This window comes from Oncorhynchus masou, unplaced genomic scaffold (genome assembly GCF_036934945.1).
Source record: "Oncorhynchus masou masou isolate Uvic2021 unplaced genomic scaffold, UVic_Omas_1.1 unplaced_scaffold_5234, whole genome shotgun sequence".
Classification (NCBI taxonomy): Eukaryota; Metazoa; Chordata; class Actinopteri; order Salmoniformes; family Salmonidae; genus Oncorhynchus; species Oncorhynchus masou.
Window position 1 is genome coordinate 1,451 of NW_027011642.1, and position 19,592 is coordinate 21,042.

The 19,592-nt window shown below is 52.0% G+C and overlaps 1 protein-coding gene across 1 annotated transcript; it reads right to left on the reverse strand.

The window, feature by feature from the left end:
* Nucleotides 1-975: 975 nt before the first annotated feature.
* On the reverse strand, nt 976-18,135 carry LOC135535873 (sodium channel and clathrin linker 1-like). The gene is made up of 19 exons (XM_064962289.1): nt 18,059-18,135; nt 17,835-17,888; nt 17,592-17,735; nt 16,966-17,088; nt 16,650-16,715; nt 15,753-15,823; nt 15,486-15,576; nt 15,312-15,403; nt 15,128-15,191; nt 14,916-15,029; nt 14,405-14,503; nt 11,304-11,450; nt 8,201-8,343; nt 7,823-8,028; nt 7,689-7,692; nt 2,756-2,935; nt 2,297-2,375; nt 1,698-1,793; nt 976-1,299 (listed from the first exon to the last, which is right to left on the reverse strand). The coding sequence occupies exons 1-19, from the start codon at nt 18,125-18,127 to the stop codon at nt 1,237-1,239; spliced, it is 1,905 nt and encodes a 634-aa protein (XP_064818361.1). The 5' UTR covers nt 18,128-18,135; the 3' UTR covers nt 976-1,236.
* Nucleotides 18,136-19,592: the final 1,457 nt, after the last annotated feature.

Sequence of the window (19,592 nt, forward strand, 5' to 3'; positions counted from 1 at the left end):
CTTTCGTTTTGGTCTATCAACTCGTGTCAAAGCAAACTATAGTAGCATGCAAGTCATCTTACACATAACAGACATTTCAGTTGTTTAGCAACTTACCTGGCAACAAGAGATAAACATTGCAATATAACGTTAAATCAAAAAGTTCAAAACAAACATAGCCAACATCCGCTAACGCTGAGACGGTTATATACAGTGATATCACAAACCATCAGTTTGGTTAACAGAGACAATGTAGCGCTAGCAATTTATAACATATTTCTCAGCAAGTCAAGGTGTATTACTTACATAGCTATCAATGGCACTTCAACATAGACATTAGTAGAGAAACTACAGAAGCAAAAACATTAGCTTCACTTTTTATCGCCGGTTCTCTAGTCAGAAGTGGAAACTGATCGTGAGTGTAATGTTTCTTAGCAACCAGCACCTCCTGGCCACCGCGCGGAGAGCAACAGCTGCACATGCGCGCTTTGCAGTACAACTCACCATTCATGTCCCAAGGTTACAGGGACTTTAAAACTAGGCAAAAATACCTGCACCCTACAATATAGTTTGTATAGCTAGATTCCCAACAGAACGCGGGCTGTCATACATCGTTTTTTTTTCCATGGTAAAACTCTAGACCTCAAAGATGGGTTGCAGTTGAACCTGCAGACATTCATGATATCGTCTTGATTCTGCACAATTGAAACACACTATCCCAGGATAACCTGACAGAGCATCCTGGAGGTAGTCGCTCAACCACACACACATTAAACATGATCAATTCATTTAGAGAATGTATCATCCCACCACAGAAAGGTGAATGTAAATACTTCCCAACAATGATCACAGAAGGCAGATTTTACACTGACAACACCTAAGAAAATGGATTTTAATATTTTCCAACACAACGACCACAAAATGTTTGACCACAGAAATAATGACCACAAAAATATTTCCTAATTTCCCAACAATGACAATAAAACATACCAGAAAGAGAATTTAAATATATTTTAATAAAAGATATCACAGTGAATGGCATAAATCCATAACAGACATTGGCATTTCCGTAGAAAGGGTTGGTAATGCGCACAGTCAGGGATGGAAATTGAGCGAGCCCGATGCTAGTACACTTCAGACTGGCGAGTAGAAAATGTAGCCAATTAGCCCAACAGCCAGTGAAATGTTATATTTTGTATTATTATATGGCACAGCGGACAAGTGCCCCAAATCCTTAGGTTCCATCCCTGCACACCACTATAGAGACTCCAGGTCTGCCATGGACGATGTTTTCCTCCTCTGTGACGTCATTATACTCAGCTGAAAGAGAAAAGACAGAAAACAATGAGTGTGTTAGAAACAGTCAAAGCCAACAAAGTCCTCTCAGTGTCAGGGCTTCTTCAAAGACGTGTGTCCATGAAGATTATATGGGATAGGAGACACGCCGTTTCTAGCTGTGCAGCGTTCCAGCACTGCATCTCATCTCAATAAGATCCAGGGTCCTATTCATTAGACAGCAAACTAAGTAACACGGACTAAAACAGGGAGGGACAACCTACACGTGTCCAATAACTCCCTTTTAGGTTCTGTTGCACAACGTTATTGAACTGTTTTACTACAGCGTGCCCAATAAATATGACCCTGTGGTGATATCAGACAACTGAGCTGACGTCATCAGTGTGCGCCTCTCCCTGGCCCCGGTGTAAGACCCCTAGTACCTGTTGTGATGCTGTAGTTGCCTTCTGTTCTGCCTGAGTCAAACGCCTCTGGAGACGACTGTTCTTCTCCTGATACTCTGCCATCTGCCTCTCGTACTAGACAACAACAGGACACATTTCAACCACAACATTAGAGACACTTCCCCTCCTGGACCCGGCAACAATACACTGACATCACATTTCCTCATGATATGAATTGTGATGCGGGTTGCTATTGGTTTCAAGGTGCGTGTAGTGTGTTGAATTCACGTAGGTTGAACAATTGTCTGTGTTCCTTTTTTTAATCATCAATAAAACGGCTCCCTGACCCGGGCTTCCAGACCCTCTGTGTGTGTGTGTGTGTGTGTGTGTGTATGTATGCGTGTGTGTATGTATGTATGTATGTATGTGTGTGTGTATGCGTATGCGTGTGTGTGTGTGTGTATGCGTGTGTGTATGTATGTATGCGTGTGTGTATGTATGTATGTGTGTGTGCGTGTGTGCGTGCGTGCGTACGTATGTATGTATGTATGTGTGTGTGTATGTGTGTGTGTGTATGTGTGTGTGTGTGCATGTATGCATGCGTGTATGTATGCGTGTGTGTGTGTATGATGTGTTACCTCTACTATGGTCTCGTGGTCAGTCACCAGCTGGATCTCCAGTTCCTGACAACGTTGCCTCTGTCGACTCAGATCACCCCTGAAACCAACAGACCGTGTCATATTGGTCAGCGACCAATCATCAAACACATACTCATATCAAAACATCCACTCATCAACGAGCAACTGTGTCAAACAGTGGGCCATTTGGTCCGTAGCCTGTCAATCTCTCCCTTCTACATTGTGTGTAGGAGGCTTGAAACATTGTTTTTACTGTGATCTGCAAAGTGAGAAAGAGCTAGAACAACTTCTCAGAAGTTCAAAGCAGAATGGAAAATGTGGGCGTCTTCAAACCAAATTGGTGAGTTTGTAGACTTGCCTGTATGGACACTGGGCTATTATGGTGGAGTGTCAGTAAGAAGTTCAGATCACAGTTTATTGGTCATATACACACAGGTGTACCCAGTACATTGAACTAACTTGAGGCTGGTGAGTTTGGTGTGGAAGGTCAGGGTGAGGGTCTTGGCCTCCTCCTTCCAGCGCTGGCTGGTCTTCTGCTGGGCAGAGAGGAGGCGGGTCAGGTCAGCACTGGAGCTCCTACTGCTTTCCTCCAGCTCCCTGACCCGGGCTTCCAGACCCTGCTCCTTTAGGGAATACTCCCTGCTCCATCTGGGGAAACCTGGGGAGAGGAGGCTTCCTCCTCATCTCCCACCTTCCTCTACCTGCCTCCCTCCTCATCTCCCACCTTCCTCATCTCCCACCTTCCTCTACCTGGAAGTGAGGGTGGGTGTGTCTCCGACTTGACCTGCCCACCTGTTTAACCTCATGTTGTTTTCACCCTCCTCTACCTGCTAGATCTCCCACCCTCCTCTACCTGCTAGACCCATCTCCCTCCTCATCTCCCACCTTCCTCTACCTGCTCTCCTCTCCTTCATCTCCCACCCCCACCTTCCTCTACCTGCTCCTCCTCATCTCCCACCTTCCTCTACCTGCTTCCTCCTCATCCCTTTCCTCTACCTGTCTCCCTCCTCATCTCCCACCTTCCTCTACCTGCTCCCTCCTCATCTCCCACCTTCCTCTACCTGCCTCCCCTCCCTCTCCTCCCTCCTCATCTCCCACCTTCCTCTACCTGCCTCCCTCCTCATCTCCCACCTTCCTCTACCTGCCTCCCTCCTCATCTCCCACCTTCCTCTACCTGCCTCCGTCCTCATCTCCCACCTTCCTCTACCCGTCTCCGTCCTCATCTCCCACCTTCCTCTACCTGCCTCCCTCCTCATCTCCCACCTTCCTCTACCTGTCTCCGTCCTCATCTCCCACCTTCCTCTACCTGCCTCCCTCCTCATCTCCCACCTTCCTCTACCTGCCTCCTCATCTCTTCCTCATCTCCCACCTTCCTCTACCTGCTCCCTCCTCATCTCCCTCTACCTGCCTCTCCTCCCACCTTCATCTCCCACCCCACCTTCCTCTACCTGCCTCCGTCCTCATCTCCCCACCTTCCTCTACCTGCTTCCTCCTCATCTCCCACCTTCCTCTACCTGCCTCCTCCTCATCTCCCATCTTCCCACCTGCTTCCCTCCTCATCTCCCACCTGTCTCCTGCTCCTCATCTCCCACCTTCCTCTACCTGCTCCTCATCCCCCACCTTCCTCTACCTGACCTGCCTCCTCCCTCCCCACCTTCATCTCCCACCTTCCTCTACCTGCTAGATCTCCCACCTTCCTCTACCTGCCTCCCTCCTCATCTCCCACCTTCCTCTACCTGCTCCCTCCTCATCTCCCACCTTCCTCTACCTGATCCCCACCTCTCCCTCCTCATCTCCCACCTTCCTCTACCTGCCTCCCTCCTCATCTCCCACCTTCCTCTACCTGCTCTCCTCATCTCATCTTCCTCTACCTGCCTCCCTCCTCATCTCCCACCTTCCTCTACCTGCCTCCCTCCTCATCCTCCCCACCCTCCTCCTCATCTCCCACCTTCCTCTACCTGCTCCCTCCTCATCTCCCACCTTCCTCATCTCCCACCTCTCCTCATCTCCCACCTTCCTCTACCTGCTCCGTCCTCATCTCCCACCTTCCTCATCTCCCACCTTCCTCTACCTGCCTCCCTCCTCATCTCCCACCTCCCACCTTCCTCTACCTGCCTCCTCCTCATCTCCCACCTGCCTCCCTCCTCTACCTGCTCCCCTCATCTCCCACCTTCCTCTACCTGTCTCCTCCTCATCTCCCACCTTCCTCTACCTGCCTCCCTCCTCATCTCCCACCTTCCTCTACCTGCTCCTCCTCATCTCCCACCTTCCTCTACCTGCCTCCCTCCTCATCTCCCACCTTCCTCTACCTGCCTCCTCCTCATCCTCATCTCCCACCTTCCTCTACCTGCTCCCTCCTCATCTCCCACCTTCCTCTACCTGCCTCCTCTCCTCCCATTCCTCTACCTGCCTCCCTCCTCATCCTTCCTCTACCTGTCTCCCATCCTCATCTCCCACCTTCCTCTACCTGCCTCCCTCCTCCATCTCCCACCTTCCTCTACCTGTCCTCATCCCCACCTTCTCCTCCTCTACCTGCTCCCTCCTCATCCCATCTCCCATCCCCACCTTCCTCTACCTGCCCCCTCCCTCCTCATCTCCCACCTTCCTCTACCTGCTCCTCATCCTCACCTCTCCCATCCCCACCTTCCTCTATCTCCCATCCTTCCTCCTGCCTCCTCCTCATCTCCCACCTTCCTCTACCTGCTTCCCTCCTCATCCCCACCTTCTCCCACCTTCCTCTACCTGCCTCCCTCCTCATCTCCCACCTTCCTCTACCTGCCTCCCCTCATCTCATCTCCCACCTTCCTCTACCTGCCTCCCTCCTCATCTCCCACCTTCCTCTACCTGTCTCCCCTCCTCATCTCCCACCTTCCTCTACCTGCCTCCCATCTCCCACCTCATCTCCCATCCTTCCTCTACCTGCCTCCCTCCTCATCTCCCACCTTCCTCTACCTGCTTCCCTCCTCATCTCCCACCTGCCTCCCTCCTCATCTCCCACCTTCCTCTACCTGTCTCCCTCCTCATCTCCCACCTTCCTCTACCTGCCTCCCTCATCTCCCACCTTCCTCTACCTGTCTCCCCCACCTCCTCATCTCCCATCCCCACCTTCCTCTACCTGCCTCCCTCCTCATCTCCCACCTTCCTCTACCTGCTTCCCTCCTGCATCTCCCACCTTCCTCTACCTGTCTCCCACCCCACCTTCCTCTACCTGCCTCCCATCCTCATCTCCCACCCCACCTTCCTCTACCTGCCTCCTCATCTCCCACCTTCCTCTACCTACCTCCCTCCTCATCTCCCACCTTCCTCTACCTGCCTCCCTCCTCATCTCCCACCTTCCTCTACCTGCCTCCCTCCTCCTCATCTCCTGCACCTTCCTCTACCTGCCTCCCTCCTCATCTCCCACCTTCCTCTACCTGCCTCCCCTCATCTCCCACCTTCCTCTACCTGCCTCCCTCCTCATCTCCCACCTTCCTCTACCCGCCTCCATCTCCTCCTCATCTCCCACCTTCCTCTACCTGCCTCCCTCCTCATCTCCCACCTTCCTCTACCTGTCTCCCTCCTCATCTCCCACCTTCCTCTACCTGCCTCCCTCCTCATCTCCCACCTTCCTCTACCTGCCTCCCTCCTCATCTCCCACCTTCCTCATCTCCCACCTTCCTCTACCTGCCTCCCTCCTCATCTCCCACCTTCCTCTACCTGTCTCCCTCCTCATCTCCCACCTTCCTCTACCTGCCTCCCTCCTCATCTCCCACCTTCCTCTACCTGCTCCCCTTCCTCTATCTCCCCTCACCCCACCTTCCTCTACCTGCTTCCCTCCTCATCTCCCACCTTCCTCTACCTGCCTCCCTCCTCATCTCCCACCTTCCCTCTATGTCTCCCTCCTCATCTCCTCTCTCCCACCTTCCTCTACCTGCCTCCCTCCCACCTTCCTCTACCTGTCTCCCTCCTCATCTCCCACCTTCCTCTACCTGCCTCCCTCCTCATCTCCCACCTTCCTCTACCTGCCTCCCTCCTCATCTCCCACCTTCCTCTACCTGCCTCCCTCCTCATCTCCCACCTTCCTCTACCTGCCTCCCTCCTCATCTCCCACCTTCCTCTACCTGCCTCCCTCCTCATCCTCATCTCCCACCTTCCTCTACCTGCTTCCCTCCTCATCTCCCACCTTCCTCTACCTGTCTCCTCTCCCCACCTCATCTCCCACCTTCCTCTACCTGCTCCCCTCCTCCCATCTCCCTGCACCTTCCTCTACCTGCCTCCTCCTCATCTCCCACCTGCCTCCCTCCTCATCTCCCACCTTCCTCTACCTGCCTCCCATCCTCATCTCCCACCTTCCTCTACCTGTCTCCCTCCTCATCTCCCACCTTCCTCTACCTGCTAGACCTCCTCTCTCCCACCTTCCTCTACCTGCTTCCCTCCTCATCTCCCACCTTCCTCTACCTGCCTCCCTCCTCATCTCCCACCTTCCTCTACCTGCCTCCCTCCTCATCTCCCACCTTCCTCTACCTGCCTCCCTCCTCATCTCCCACCCTTCTACCTGCTACCTGCCTCCCTCCTCATCTCCCACCTTCCTCACCTGCTCCCTCCTCATCTCCCACCTTCCTCTATCTCCCACCTCCTCATCTCCCACCTTCCTCTACCTGCCTCCCTCCTCATCTCCCACCTTCCTCTACCTGTCTCCGTCCTCATCTCCCACCTTCCTCTACCTGCCTCCCTCCTCATCTCCCACCTTCCTCTACCTGCCTCCCTCCTCATCTCCCACCTTCCTCTACCTGCTTCCCTCCTCATCTCCCACCTTCCTGCCTCCCTCCTCATCTCCCACCTTCCTCTACCTGCCTCCCTCCTCATCTCCCACCTTCCTCTACCTGCCTCCCTCCTCATCTCCCACCCTCCTCTACCTGCCTCCCTCCTCATCTCCCACCTTCCTCTACCTGTCTCCCTCCTCATCCTGTCTCCCTCCTCATCTCCCACCTTCCTCTACCTGTCTCCCTCCTCATCTCCCACCTTCCTCTACCTGCCTCCCTCCTCATCTCCCACCTTCCTCTACCTGTCTCCCATCCCCACCTCATCTCCCACCCACCTTCCTCTACCTGCCTCCCTCCTCATCTCCCACCTTCCTCATCTCCCACCTTCCTCTACCTGCCTCCCTCCTCATCTCCCACCTTCCTCTAGACCTGTCTCCCCTCCTCATCTCCCACCTTCCTCTACCTGCCTCCCTCCTCATCTCCCACCTTCCTCCTACCTGTCTCCCTCCTCATCTCCCACCTTCCTCTACCTGCCTCCCTCCTCATCTCCCACCTTCCTCTACCTGTCTCCGTCCTCATCTCCCACCTTCCTCTACCTGCCTCATCTCCCACCTTCCTCTACCTGCCTCCTCATCTCTGTTTCTACAGACTGCTCTTACGTGCTGTTACGCCAGTCTCTGTGCGAGCAGCAAAGCCTTGCATAGTTGGTTTATATCCCTGTCGTTCCTCTACCCCGATCCCTCCCGTTCATACTGCATCCAGTCTGGTCTTAAAGGTGCTTAACCAGGTAGTCTCACCTGCTGCTTAGCTCTCCTCTGGGTCATCATGCTAGCCTTGCGTAGCTCCTCCATCTCCCTGCGGAGCTGCATGTTCTCCTGCTGCAGCTGGAGCCGCTCCTCGCTGACCCCGCTGCAGTCCTCCCTGGCTGCAGACAGAGACCCCTGCAGCCGCCGCACCTCCTCCTGGCACCGGGACAACTCCTCACTGTAGCTGTGGGGGAAAGGGGAGGGAGGGGAGAGAAGGGAGGAAAAGACAGAGGGGGCATTTAGATTACAAAGTACTGTATACACTTGGGTCCAGACAGATGACAGGCAGACTTAACAGCTGAACACAGATCTCAGATCAGCAGCTCAGACTAAGCACACAGATATATATGTCTCACTCCATCTCCAGTTTCTTCATCTTGTTGTGTGTGCTCTGCAGGGTGATGTTCATGTCGTCCTTCAGTCTCTCAGCATTCAGAGACCTCTGGTGGAGGGCCTCCATCTTCCTGTACTCTGGCTCTCCTCTACCCTCCTTATACACCTGGAGTACAGATGACATAGGAACAGGTTATAATGCATTAGAACGCGTCATACCCTCCATTCCCTATAAAGTTCCTTCACCACCTGTAGGAATGTACGATCCAGTTTGGTAAAACAATAGCATGACTTCTTCCCCAATCACCTCTCCTTCTCCACCCCCCCCTCCCTCACCTTCTCCACCCCCTCCCTCACCTTCTCCAGGTCCTCCTCCACCCCCCCCACCCTTCTCCAGTTCCTCCTCCACCCCCACACCTTCTCCACAACTCCCACACCATTTCCAGTTCTCCCCCACCTTCTCCAGGTCCTCCTCCACCCCCCACACCTTTTCCAGTCTCCCCCTCACCTTCTCCAGTTCCTCCTCCACAACCCCCCTCACCTCCAGTTCCTCCTCACCTTTTCCAGGTCCTCCTCCACCCCCCCCCCACACCTTCTCCAGGTCCTCCTCCACCCCCCCACACCTTCTCCAGGTCCTCCTCCACCCTCCCACACCTCTTCCAGCCCCCCCCCCCCACCTTCTCCAGGTCCTCCTCCACAACCCCCCCCTCACCTTCTCTAGTTCCTCCTCCACTCCATCACCTTCTCCAGTTCCTCCTCCACAACCCCCACCCACCTTCTCCAGTTCCTCCTCCACAACCCCCCTCACCTTCTCCAGTTCCTCCTCCACAACCCCCCTCCTCACCTTCTCCAGTTCCTCCTCCACCCCCCTCACCTTCTCCAGTTCCTCCTCCACAACCCCCCCCTCACCTTCTCCAGTTCCTCCTCCACAACCCCCCTCACCTTCTCCAGTTCCTCCTCCACAACCCCCCCCTCACCTTCTCCAGTTCCTCCTCCACAACCCCCACCCTCACCTTCTCCAGTTCCTCCTCCACAACCCCCCTCACCTTCTCCAGTTCCTCCTCCACAACCCCCCCCACCTCACCTTCTCCAGTTCCTCCTCCACAACCCCCCTCACCTTCTCCAGTTCCTCCTCCACAACCCCCCCCTCACCTTCTCCAGTTCCTCCTCCACAACCCCCCCTCACCTTCTCCAGTTCCTCCTCCACAACCCCCCCCCTCACCTTCTCCAGTTCCTCCTCCACAACCCCCCCCTCACCTTCTCCAGTTCCTCCTCCACAACCCCCCCTCACCTTCTCCAGTTCCTCCTCCACAACCCCCACCCTCACCTTCTCCTCCACAACCCCCCCCTCACCTTCTCCAGTTCCTCCTCCACAACCCCCCTCACCTTCTCCAGTTCCTCCTCCACAACCCCCCCCCCCCTCACCTTCTCCAGTTCCTCCTCCACAACCCCCCCCTCACCTTCTCCAGTTCCTCCTCCACAACCCCCCCCCCCTCACCTTCTCCAGTTCCTCCTCCACAACCCCCCCTCACCTTCTCCAGTTCCTCCTCCACAACCCCCCCCCCACCTCACCTTCTCCAGTTCCTCCTCCACAACCCCCTCACCAGGTCCTCCTCCACCCCCCCCCTCACCTTCTCCAGGTCCTCCCCCCTCACCTTCTCCAGGTCCTCCCCCCCCCCCTCACCTTCTCCAGGTCCTCCCCCCCTCACCTTCTCCAGGTCCTCCCCCACCCCCCTCACCTTCTCCAGGTCCTCCCCACCCCCCCCACCTTCTCCAGGTCCTCTCCTCCCCCTCACCTTCTCCAGGTCCCCCCCTCACCTTCTCCAGGTCCTCCCCCCCCTTCTCCAGGTCCTCCCCCCTCACCTTCTCCAGGTCCCCCCCTCACCTTCTCCAGGTCCTCCCCCCTCACCTTCTCCAGTTCCTCCTCCACCCCCTCACCTTACCTTCTCCAGTTCCTCCTCCACCCCCCCTCACCTTCTCCAGTTCCTCCTCCACAACCCCCCCTCACCTTCTCCAGTTCCTCCTCCACAACCCCCCTCACCAGGTCCTCCTCCACCCCCCCTCACCTTCTCCAGTTCCTCCTCCACAACCCCCACCCCTCACCTTCTCCAGTTCCTCCTCCACAACCCCCCTCACCTTCTCCAGTTCCTCCTCCACAACCCCCCTCACCTTCTCCAGTTCCTCCTCCACAACCCCCCCTCACCTTCTCCAGTTCCTCCTCCACAACCCCCCCTCACCTTCTCCAGTTCCTCCTCCACAACCCCCCTCACCTTCTCCAGTTCCTCCTCCACCCCCCCCCTCACCTTCTCCAGTTCCTCCTCCACAACCCCCCTCACCTTCTCCAGTTCCTCCTCCACAACCCCCCTCACCAGGTCCTCCTCCACCCCCCCCCCCCTCACCTTCTCCAGGTCCTCCCCCCCCTCACCTTCTCCAGGTCCTCCCCCCCCCTCACCTTCTCCAGGTCCTCCCCACCCCCCCCCTCACCTTCTCCAGGTCCTCTCCCACCCCCCCCTCACCTTCTCCAGGTCCTCCTCCCCCCTCACCTTCTCCAGGTCCTCTCCCACCCCCCCCTCACCTTCTCCAGGTCCTCTCCTCCCCCCCAGTCACCTTCTCCAGGTCCCCCCCCTCACCTTCTCCAGGTCCTCCCCCCCCTTCTCCAGGTCCTCCCCCCCCCCACTCACCTTCTCCAGGTCCCCCCCTCACCTTCTCCAGTTCCTCCTCCTCCCCCCACCTTCTCCAGTCCCCCCTCACCTTCTCCAGTTCCTCCTCCACTGCCCTCATCTCTCTCATGGACCTCTCCATCTGAGACTCTTTATCTGCACACTCCAGTTGTAGAGCCGACAGCTCCTCAGCCACCCCCCTCACCTTCTCCAGGTCCTCCCCCCCACCCTCACCTTCTCCAGTTCCTCCACCCCCTCACCTTCTCCAGGTCCTCCTCCACCCCCCTCACCTTCTCCAGGTCCCCACCCCCTCACCTTCTCCAGGTCCTCCTTCCCCCTCACCTTCTCCAGTTCCTCCTCCACCCCCTCACCTTCTCCAGGTCCTCCTCCCCCCCTCACCTTCTCCAGTTCCTCCTCCACCCCCTCACCTTACCTTCTCCAGTTCCTCCTCCACCCCTCTCCTCACCTTCTCCAGTTCCTCCTCCACTGCCCTCATCTCTCTCATGGACCTCTCCATCTGAGACTCTTTATCTGCACACTCCAGTTGTAGAGCCGACAGCTCCTCAGCCATCCGATGGATCTGTGAGTTGCACTGTTTACGTACGTTCTCTACCTGAAAGGAACACAATCCAGAACTAGTCAAGAACACCTGAAGGAACAACAGATAGAGCAGGTAGAATATGTGGGATGTATACTGTCACTTTAGCCAGCAGCATACCATCCTGCATACCACTGCTGGTTTGCTTCTGAAGCTAAGCAGGGTTGGTCCTGGTCAGTCCCTGGATGGGAGACCAGATGCTGCTTGAAGTGGTGTTGGAGGGACAGTGGGAGGCACTCCTTCCTCTGGTCTAAAAAATATCCCAATGCCCCAGGGCAGTGATTGGTGACACTACCCTGTTTAGGGTGCGTCTTTCGGATGGGACGTTAAAACGGGTGTCCTGACTCTCTGAGGTCTTTAAAGATCCCATGGCACTTAGCGTAAGAATAGGGGTGTCAACCCCGGTGTCCTGGCTAAATTCCTAATCTGGCCCTCAAACCATCACAGTCACCTAATAATCCCCAGTTTACAATTGGCTCATTCATCCCCCTCCTCTCCCCTGTAACTATTCCCCAGGTCGTTGTTGTAAATGAGTCAACTTACCTGGTAAAATCACGGTTAAATACAAATAAGTAAACTTGACAAAACAATTATATTCTGTAAATCAGGGTTTTCAGAGGTAAATGCAGAGCGCTGCACCCCTGGTTTCACAGTGAAATGCACACTGCAGCTTGTGAGTCTGTGCTATTTCAGTGTCCAGGCACGTCTACATTTAGACCCGTGTCTGACAGCCTGGTGAAGGCTAACATTAACAGGCTTGGGGCGTTAGATCTTAAATCAAGAGCCATTAATAGAATGGTAATCACAGTCCCTCCCTGGTAAACAGCCAGGCAGAGAAGTCAGGTCAGGGAGTTCCTCAAGGGAAAAGCTATACGGACACTGCTGAGCTGCAAACAGATCATTTCAGAATTGGTTAAAGTTAGGTTAGGGTTTGGTTATGGTTAAAATCAGGGCTTGGTTAGGGTTTGGTTATGGTTAAAGTTAGGGTTTGGTTATGGTTAAAGTTAGGGTTTGGTTAAAGTTAGGGTTTGGTTATGGTTAAAGTCAGGGCTTGGTTAAAGTTAGGGTTTGGTTAAAGTTAGGGCTTGGTTATGGTTTGTTGTGGTTAGGTTAGGGTTTGGTTAAAGTTAGGGTTTGGTTAAAGTTAGGGTTTGGTTAGGGTTTGGTTATGGTTAAAGTTAGGTTAGGGTTTGGTTATGGTTAAAGTTAGGTTAGGGTTTGGTTATGGTTAAAGTTTTGTTAGGGTTTGGTTATGGTTAAAGTTTTGTTAGGGTTTGGTTATGGTTTTGTTAGGGTTTGGTTATGGTTAAAGTTTTGTTAGGGTTTGGTTAAAGTTAGGTTAGGGTTTGGTTATGGTTAAAGTTTGGTTATGGTTAAAGTTTGGTTATGGTTAAAGTTTGGTTATGGTTAAAGTTTGGTTATGGTTAAAGTTTGGTTATGGTTAAAGTTAGGTTAGGGTTTGGTTAAGGTTAAAGTTAGGTTAGGGTTTGGTTATGGTTAAAGTTAGGTTAGGGTTTGGTTAAAGTTAGGTTAGGGTTTGGTTATGGTTAAAGTTAGGTTAGGGTTTGGTTAAAGTTAGGTTAGGGTTTGGTTAAAGTTAGGTTAGGGTTTGGTTAAAGTTAGGTTACGGTTTGGTTAAAGTTAGGTTAGGGTTTGGTCATGGTTAAAGTTAGGTTAGGGTTTGGTTATGGTTAAAGTTAGGTTAGGGTTTGGTTATGGTTAAAGTTTTGTTAGGGTTTGGTTATGGTTAAAGTTAGGTTAGGGTTTGGTTATTAGGTTTGGTTATGGTTAAAGTTAGGTTAGGGTTTGGTTATGGTTAAAGTTAGGTTAGTTTCGATTTAGATCAGTCGTTTTACAGGTCAGCAGTGTTTAGTCTGCCCCGTTCCTCTACTGAGAACACAGCATCAAGAGAGAACGTGGTCAGGAGGTTCCGTTCCTCTACTGAGAACACAGCATCAAGAGAGAACGTGGTCAGGAGGCATGGTTCTACTGAGAACACAGCATCAAGAGAGAACGTGGTCAGGAGGCAGCTCTGTTCCTCTACTGAGAACACAGCATCAAGAGAGAACGTGGTCAGGAGGAAGCAGCTACGTTCCTCTACTGAGAACACAGCATCAAGAGAGAACGTGGTCAGGAGGCAGCCCCGTTCCTCTACTGAGAACACAGCATCAAGAGAGAACGTGGTCAGGAGGCAGCTCCGTTCCTCTACTGAGAACACAGCATCAAGAGAGAACGTGGTCAGGAGGCAGCCCCGTTCCTCTACTGAGAACACAGCATCAAGAGAGAACGTGGTCAGGAGGCAGCTCCGTTCCTCTACTGAGAACACAGCATCAAGAGAGAACGTGGTCAGGAGGCAGCAGCCTAACAGGTTGAGGTAGTAGAGTACTGGTGATGTATTGGAGATAATGAAACACTATGGTAAAACGCTGGGACTAGGGTCAGAGAGGGTGGTTCAGGATGCCGGGACTAGGGTTAGAGAGGGTGGTTCAGGATGCCAGGACTAGGGTTAGAGAAGGTGGTTCAGGATGCCAGGACTAGGGTTAGAGAGGGTGGTTCAGGATGCCGGGACTAGGGTTAGAGGGGTGGTTCAGGATGCCAGGGACTAGGGTTAGAGAGGGTGGTTCAGGATGCCGGGACTAGGGTTAGAGAGGGTGGTTCAGGATGCCAGGACTAGGGTTAGGTGGTTCAGGATGCCGGGACTAGGGTTAGAGGGGTGGTTCAGGATGCCGGGACTAGGGTTAGAGAGGGTGGTTCAGGATGCCGGGACTAGGGTTAGAGAGGGTGGTTCAGGATGCCGGGACTAGGGTTAGAGAGGGTGGTTCAGGATGCCAGGACTAGGGTTAGAGAGGGTGGTTCAGGATGCCGGGACTAGAGTTAGAGAGGGTGTTTCAGGATGCCGGGACTAGGGTTAGGGTACAGTTGTAGGGGAGGACTAGGGTTAGCATTTTGAAAAAGGAGTTGAGAGACACCTCTTTCCTGGTGCGTATGGCAGCATCCTGGATCAGTTGTCTGACGGCTTCATTCATCCTGTCCACCTCCTCAGATTTCTGTTTCTCTCTCAACAGGGCCTGATAGGGAGATACATACCACCATCACATCCAGAGTTATACTAAATGACAGACAGTCCCTGACCGGACAGAAATACATACCATCACCAGCGTTATGCTGAATGACAGACAGTCCCTGACCGGACAGAAATACATACCATCACCAGAGTTATGCTAAATGACAGACAGTCCCTGACCAGACAGAAATACATACCATCACCAGAGTTATGCTGAATGACAGACAGTCCCTGACCGGACAGAAATACATACCATCACCAGAGTTATGCTAAATGACAGACAGTCCCTGACCGGACAGAGAGGAGTGAAGGGTGTGAAGGAAGGGGTAGAGAGGGGGTTGTCTGACCTGGTGAGACAGAGAGAGGTTAGATTGTGTCCTGGGAAGCAGACCGTAGCAGTAGAAGACTGTATGTACCTGGTCCTTCTGTAGAGAGGCCTCCTCAGCCAGCTGGATGGAGTCTCTGACCTTGGAGAAGGCCTCGTAGCGTTCCTCCTCCAGAGAGGCACAGCGCACCTGCAGCTCCCCCACCTGACGGGTACACCTCGTTATACACCGCGTTATTTAGCTACATGACCTTGTAGATACTACGTTAAAATAGGGATGCCAAAAACTACATTGTTCCCCACCTGCCTCTCCCACACCACCTGCTCCCTGCGTACACCCTCAGCCTCCTGACTGGCTGCCTTCAACCTGCAGGAGACAGATGGGGACAGAAAGAGTTTAGCAGAAGGAATTGAAGAGAGATACACTCAGCCTCCTGTGGAAGAGTCCGGAAGAGGAACTGGAGTGAGGATTACAGGTGTGTTTCACCTGGCCTCTAGCTGACTGAGGGCTGACTGGAGATGGTGGAGTCTTCGATCTGAGGCCTCCTCTCTACCATGAGCCTCTGCCGCATCGTCCTCCTACACACACAATAAAGGGACTGAGGTTCAATTCTGCTATGGTAAACTACGGCAGAGAACTAGAAGCCCTATTGCTTCCTACCCGTCTCTGTATCTGGTCCTGGACGTTCTGCATCAGCTTGGTCATCTCCTCCACCTTGGCTGTGGCCATCCTCAGATCTGCTTTGGCCGATCTGCAGTAGGAGTGGAAAGAGAGAAACAAATAAACCCTGCTCTCTGCAGTAGCACTGCCTGAGGAGCTACATTCCTGAGAGCCATTTTGGATCTAAATGTAGGAGGCCATTTTGGATCTGCAGTAATCTGTCCTGGGGACAATTGACGGCCATTTTGAAACTGCAGTAGTGTGTACCTGAGCTGGTTGCGTAGCTCCTCCATCTCCGTGCTCTGTTCTGTCAGCGTCTTCAGGAACTGCTGGTTGGTCTGAGTGTGGCACGAGAGACACGCGCGCCGGTGAGGCATGATGGCTTCAGTACACACACACACACACACTGAACTTCTCACAAACACCAAATGTCTCTCTAACACACACACACACAGAACTTCTCACAAACACCAAATGTCTCACACACACACACACACACACTGACCTTCTCACAAACACCAAATGTCTCACACACACACACACACACACACACTGACCTTCTCACAAACACCAAATGTCTCACACACACACACACTGACCTTCTCACAAACACCAAATGTCTCACACACACGCACACACTGAACTTCTCACAAACACCAAATGTCTCACACACACACAACTCCTCACACTAGAATACAGAACACGACCTGGTAGACAGAAACAGAGAGAGGAAAGCCCTGGCCTCAGTCCTCATGAATAATGTAGGAGAGGGATACATGAGTCTCCAGAAGCAGAAGGCCGGTGTGTGTGAGGTAAACCTGTACTGTCATGTCAGTTTACAGGCAAGTCTCTGACGTGACAGTCGATCCAGAAAAGACAGTTCGCAGGCAAGTGAGTCAGGAAGTCAGAATGATAGTGTGTGTTAACAAGCATGGGGCAACGTGGGAGAGCAAATGGATTAGGCTCCTTCCTGTCTGCAAGCATTAAGCCTCACTCACTCACTCACTCACTCACTCACTCACTGACTGACCTAGTTAGTGTTGTAGCCATGTGTAAAACACATTCATTATTTACCAATATTCTACATTCGATATCGGAAACACTATTATAACGTTACACACACACACACACATATATTTGACCTAGTGATTGGCCGCAACTTACAGACTCCAGTTTCTGATTGGTGACTTGTAGTTTCTGGATGTGCTGCTGGACTTGGATCAGTTGATCCTATGACGAAAAATAATAAAGGGGCGGGGTTAATGACAACTTCCCTCACATCACTTCCTCTTGGACAACGACACTGAATTAATCTGAACTACGGACACAAAGTAAAACTCAAAGCTTGTACCAACTTCTATAGCATTACAGAGGTTTAGAAGCAGCAACGATCAGCTCCACTCACTGATCTCAATGGGAGAGGGATAAAATCCAAAACAACGCTGCCCTCTAGGGGGACCAAACTGGGAGAAGGATCTACCTTGAGGCGCTGTTGCTCGGCAACATGGAGCTGTCCGTCAGAGGTGGTTATCTGGTAGAGCTGCTGTAAACGGTCCAGCTCCTGGGCTGAGGCCTGCCACAGCTCCATGGCCTGGTCTCGCTCCTACATACACACACACACACACAAACTTCAATATATGCACACTTCAAGTATATGCACACTTCATTTTAGTCACTCAGCATATGGTCTCATCCAGAGAGCCTTACAGTAGGGTGTATTATAATGCAGGTAACACACACAAACACGCCATATCGTCACGCACACACGCGGGCCATATCGTCACGCACACACGCACGCCATATCGTCACACACGCCATATCGTCACACACACACGCGCGCCATATCGTCACACACACCATATCGTCATGCGCGCGCGCCATATCGTCACGCGCGCTTCCCATATCGTCACGCGCGCGCCCCATATTGTCATGCGCGCGCCCCATATTGTCATGCGCGCGCGCCCCATATTGTCACGCGCGCGCGCCCCATATCGTCACGCGCGAGCCATATCGTCACACACGCGCCATATCGTCACACACACACGCGCCATATCGTCCAACACATACGCGCCATATCATCACACACGTGGAGGTGTTTAGACTAACCTGTACAGAGAGCTGGATCTGTTGGTGAAGGTTGCCGATGAGCCCCTCGTCCCCCAGTGTGTCCCCCTCCACCCCTGGTCCAGTACTGACTGGGAGGGTCTGCAGCTGCCTCTCTACGGACTCCCTCAGCTCGGCATGCAGCCTGATGGGACACGGCAACACACACACAGCATTAACTTACCTCATTGGTGTAGAAAGGGACCGGCAGGCTGTGGTCAGAGTACTGAAGCTTCAGACCGCACGTTCATTCTCCTTGACCACCGTGTCCAGCTTCAGTCTGATGGCAGTCATCTGCATCTTGGAGTTCAAAGTGTGAGGTAAAGATTAACTGTCCATCACTTTGGAAATATATTGTAGTCCATCATAAAATGTCTCCAATGTAAAACACAATCCTTACATTTTGTTGTAGTCAGACACCAAAAGATGAATGAACAAACAGAACAGCGATAATTTGGACAAATGTTCACCTGGTAGCTCTGCAGTTGTTCAGTCATGTCATCCATGTGACGGTCATACTCTGATAGGAGGGGAGCCATTATACTGGAACACAACCACAAACCACAACACTGGAATCACCTTCATCAGACTGGAACACAACCACAACACTGGAAATCACCTTCATCAGACTGGAACACAAGCACAATACTGGAAATCACCTATATCAGACTGGAATCACCTTCATCAGACTGGAACACAACCACAATACTGGAAATCACCCATATCAGACTGGAACACAACCACAATACTGGAATGACCTATATCAGACTGGAACACAACCACAATACTGGAATCACCTTCATCAGACTGGAACACAACCACAACACTGGAAATCACCTTCATCAGACTGGAACACAAGCACAATATTGGAAATCACCTATATCAGACTGGAACACAAGCACAATACTGGAAATCACCTATATCAGACTGGAACACAACCACAATACTGACAATCACCTATATCAGACTGGAACACAACCACAATATTGGAAATCACCTATATCAGACTGGAATGACCTATTGCTAATTTGCCAAACACTTATCCAGAGCAGCTTAGTCAATGCGGGTGGGTAAGAAAAACAAAAATCACAGTCACTGTAAGTAAACTATTTATTTTACATTTAATTTAACACTACTGACCTGTATCATTTTTCATATATAGACATTGGGACTCAAATAGTTCACGTCGTCTAGTGACCCACCAAATAAACAACGTTTCTAAAAACAGTTGTTGTAATTGTGAATTGGCACGTGGCCGAGGAAATTGCAACAAAAACAAACTTCGCTATCACTAGCCCTGCTGATGTAAAAAGTTAGACCAACTAAACTGTTTTTTTCCAGTCAAGAGTTAAACATCACCCTTATTAACTGTGATGAAGATGTAGATTGATAACAGAGAAAACATCTACATTAGAGATTCAAAGTTCTCCTGGTCAGTACATGTGAGTGTCTATCACTTGTCGTCTTAGGAACAGGCGTGGCTTGTAAATTTCGGTGTTCCTCAAGGTTCCGTTTTAGGACCACTATTGTTTTCACTATATATTTTACCTCTTGGGGATGTTATTCGAAAACATAATGTTAACTTTCACTGCTATGCGGATGACACACAGCTGTACATTTCAATGAAACATGGTGAAGCCCCAAAATTGACCTTGCTAGAAGCATGTGTTTCAGACATAAGGAAGTGGATGGCTGCAAACTTTCTACTTTTAAACTCGGACAAAACAGAGATGCTTGTTCTAGGTCCCAAGAAACAAAGAGATCTTCTGTTGAATCTGACAATCTTAATGGTTGTACAGTCGTCTCAAATAAAACTGAAGGACCTCGGCGTTACTCTGGACCCTGATCTCTCTTTTGAAGAACATATCAAGACCATTTCAAGGACAGCTTTTTTCCATCTACGTAACATTGCAAAAATCAGAAACTTTCTGTCCAAAAATGATGCAGAAAAATTAATCCATGCTTTTGTCACTTCTAGGTTAGACTACTGCAATGCTCTACTTT

Coding starts and splice junctions, on each gene's coding strand:
- LOC135535873 (XM_064962289.1), bottom strand. CDS start 18,127: ATGGCTCCCCTCCTATCAGAGTATGACCGTCACATGGATGACATGACT. Junction 17,736..17,834: donor CGGTGGTCAAGGAGAATGAA/CGTGCGGTCTGA, acceptor CCGTGTCCCATC/AGGCTGCATGCCGAGCTGAG. Junction 15,030..15,127: donor AGGTGGTGTGGGAGAGGCAG/GTGGGGAACAAT, acceptor TGTACCCGTCAG/GTGGGGGAGCTGCAGGTGCG.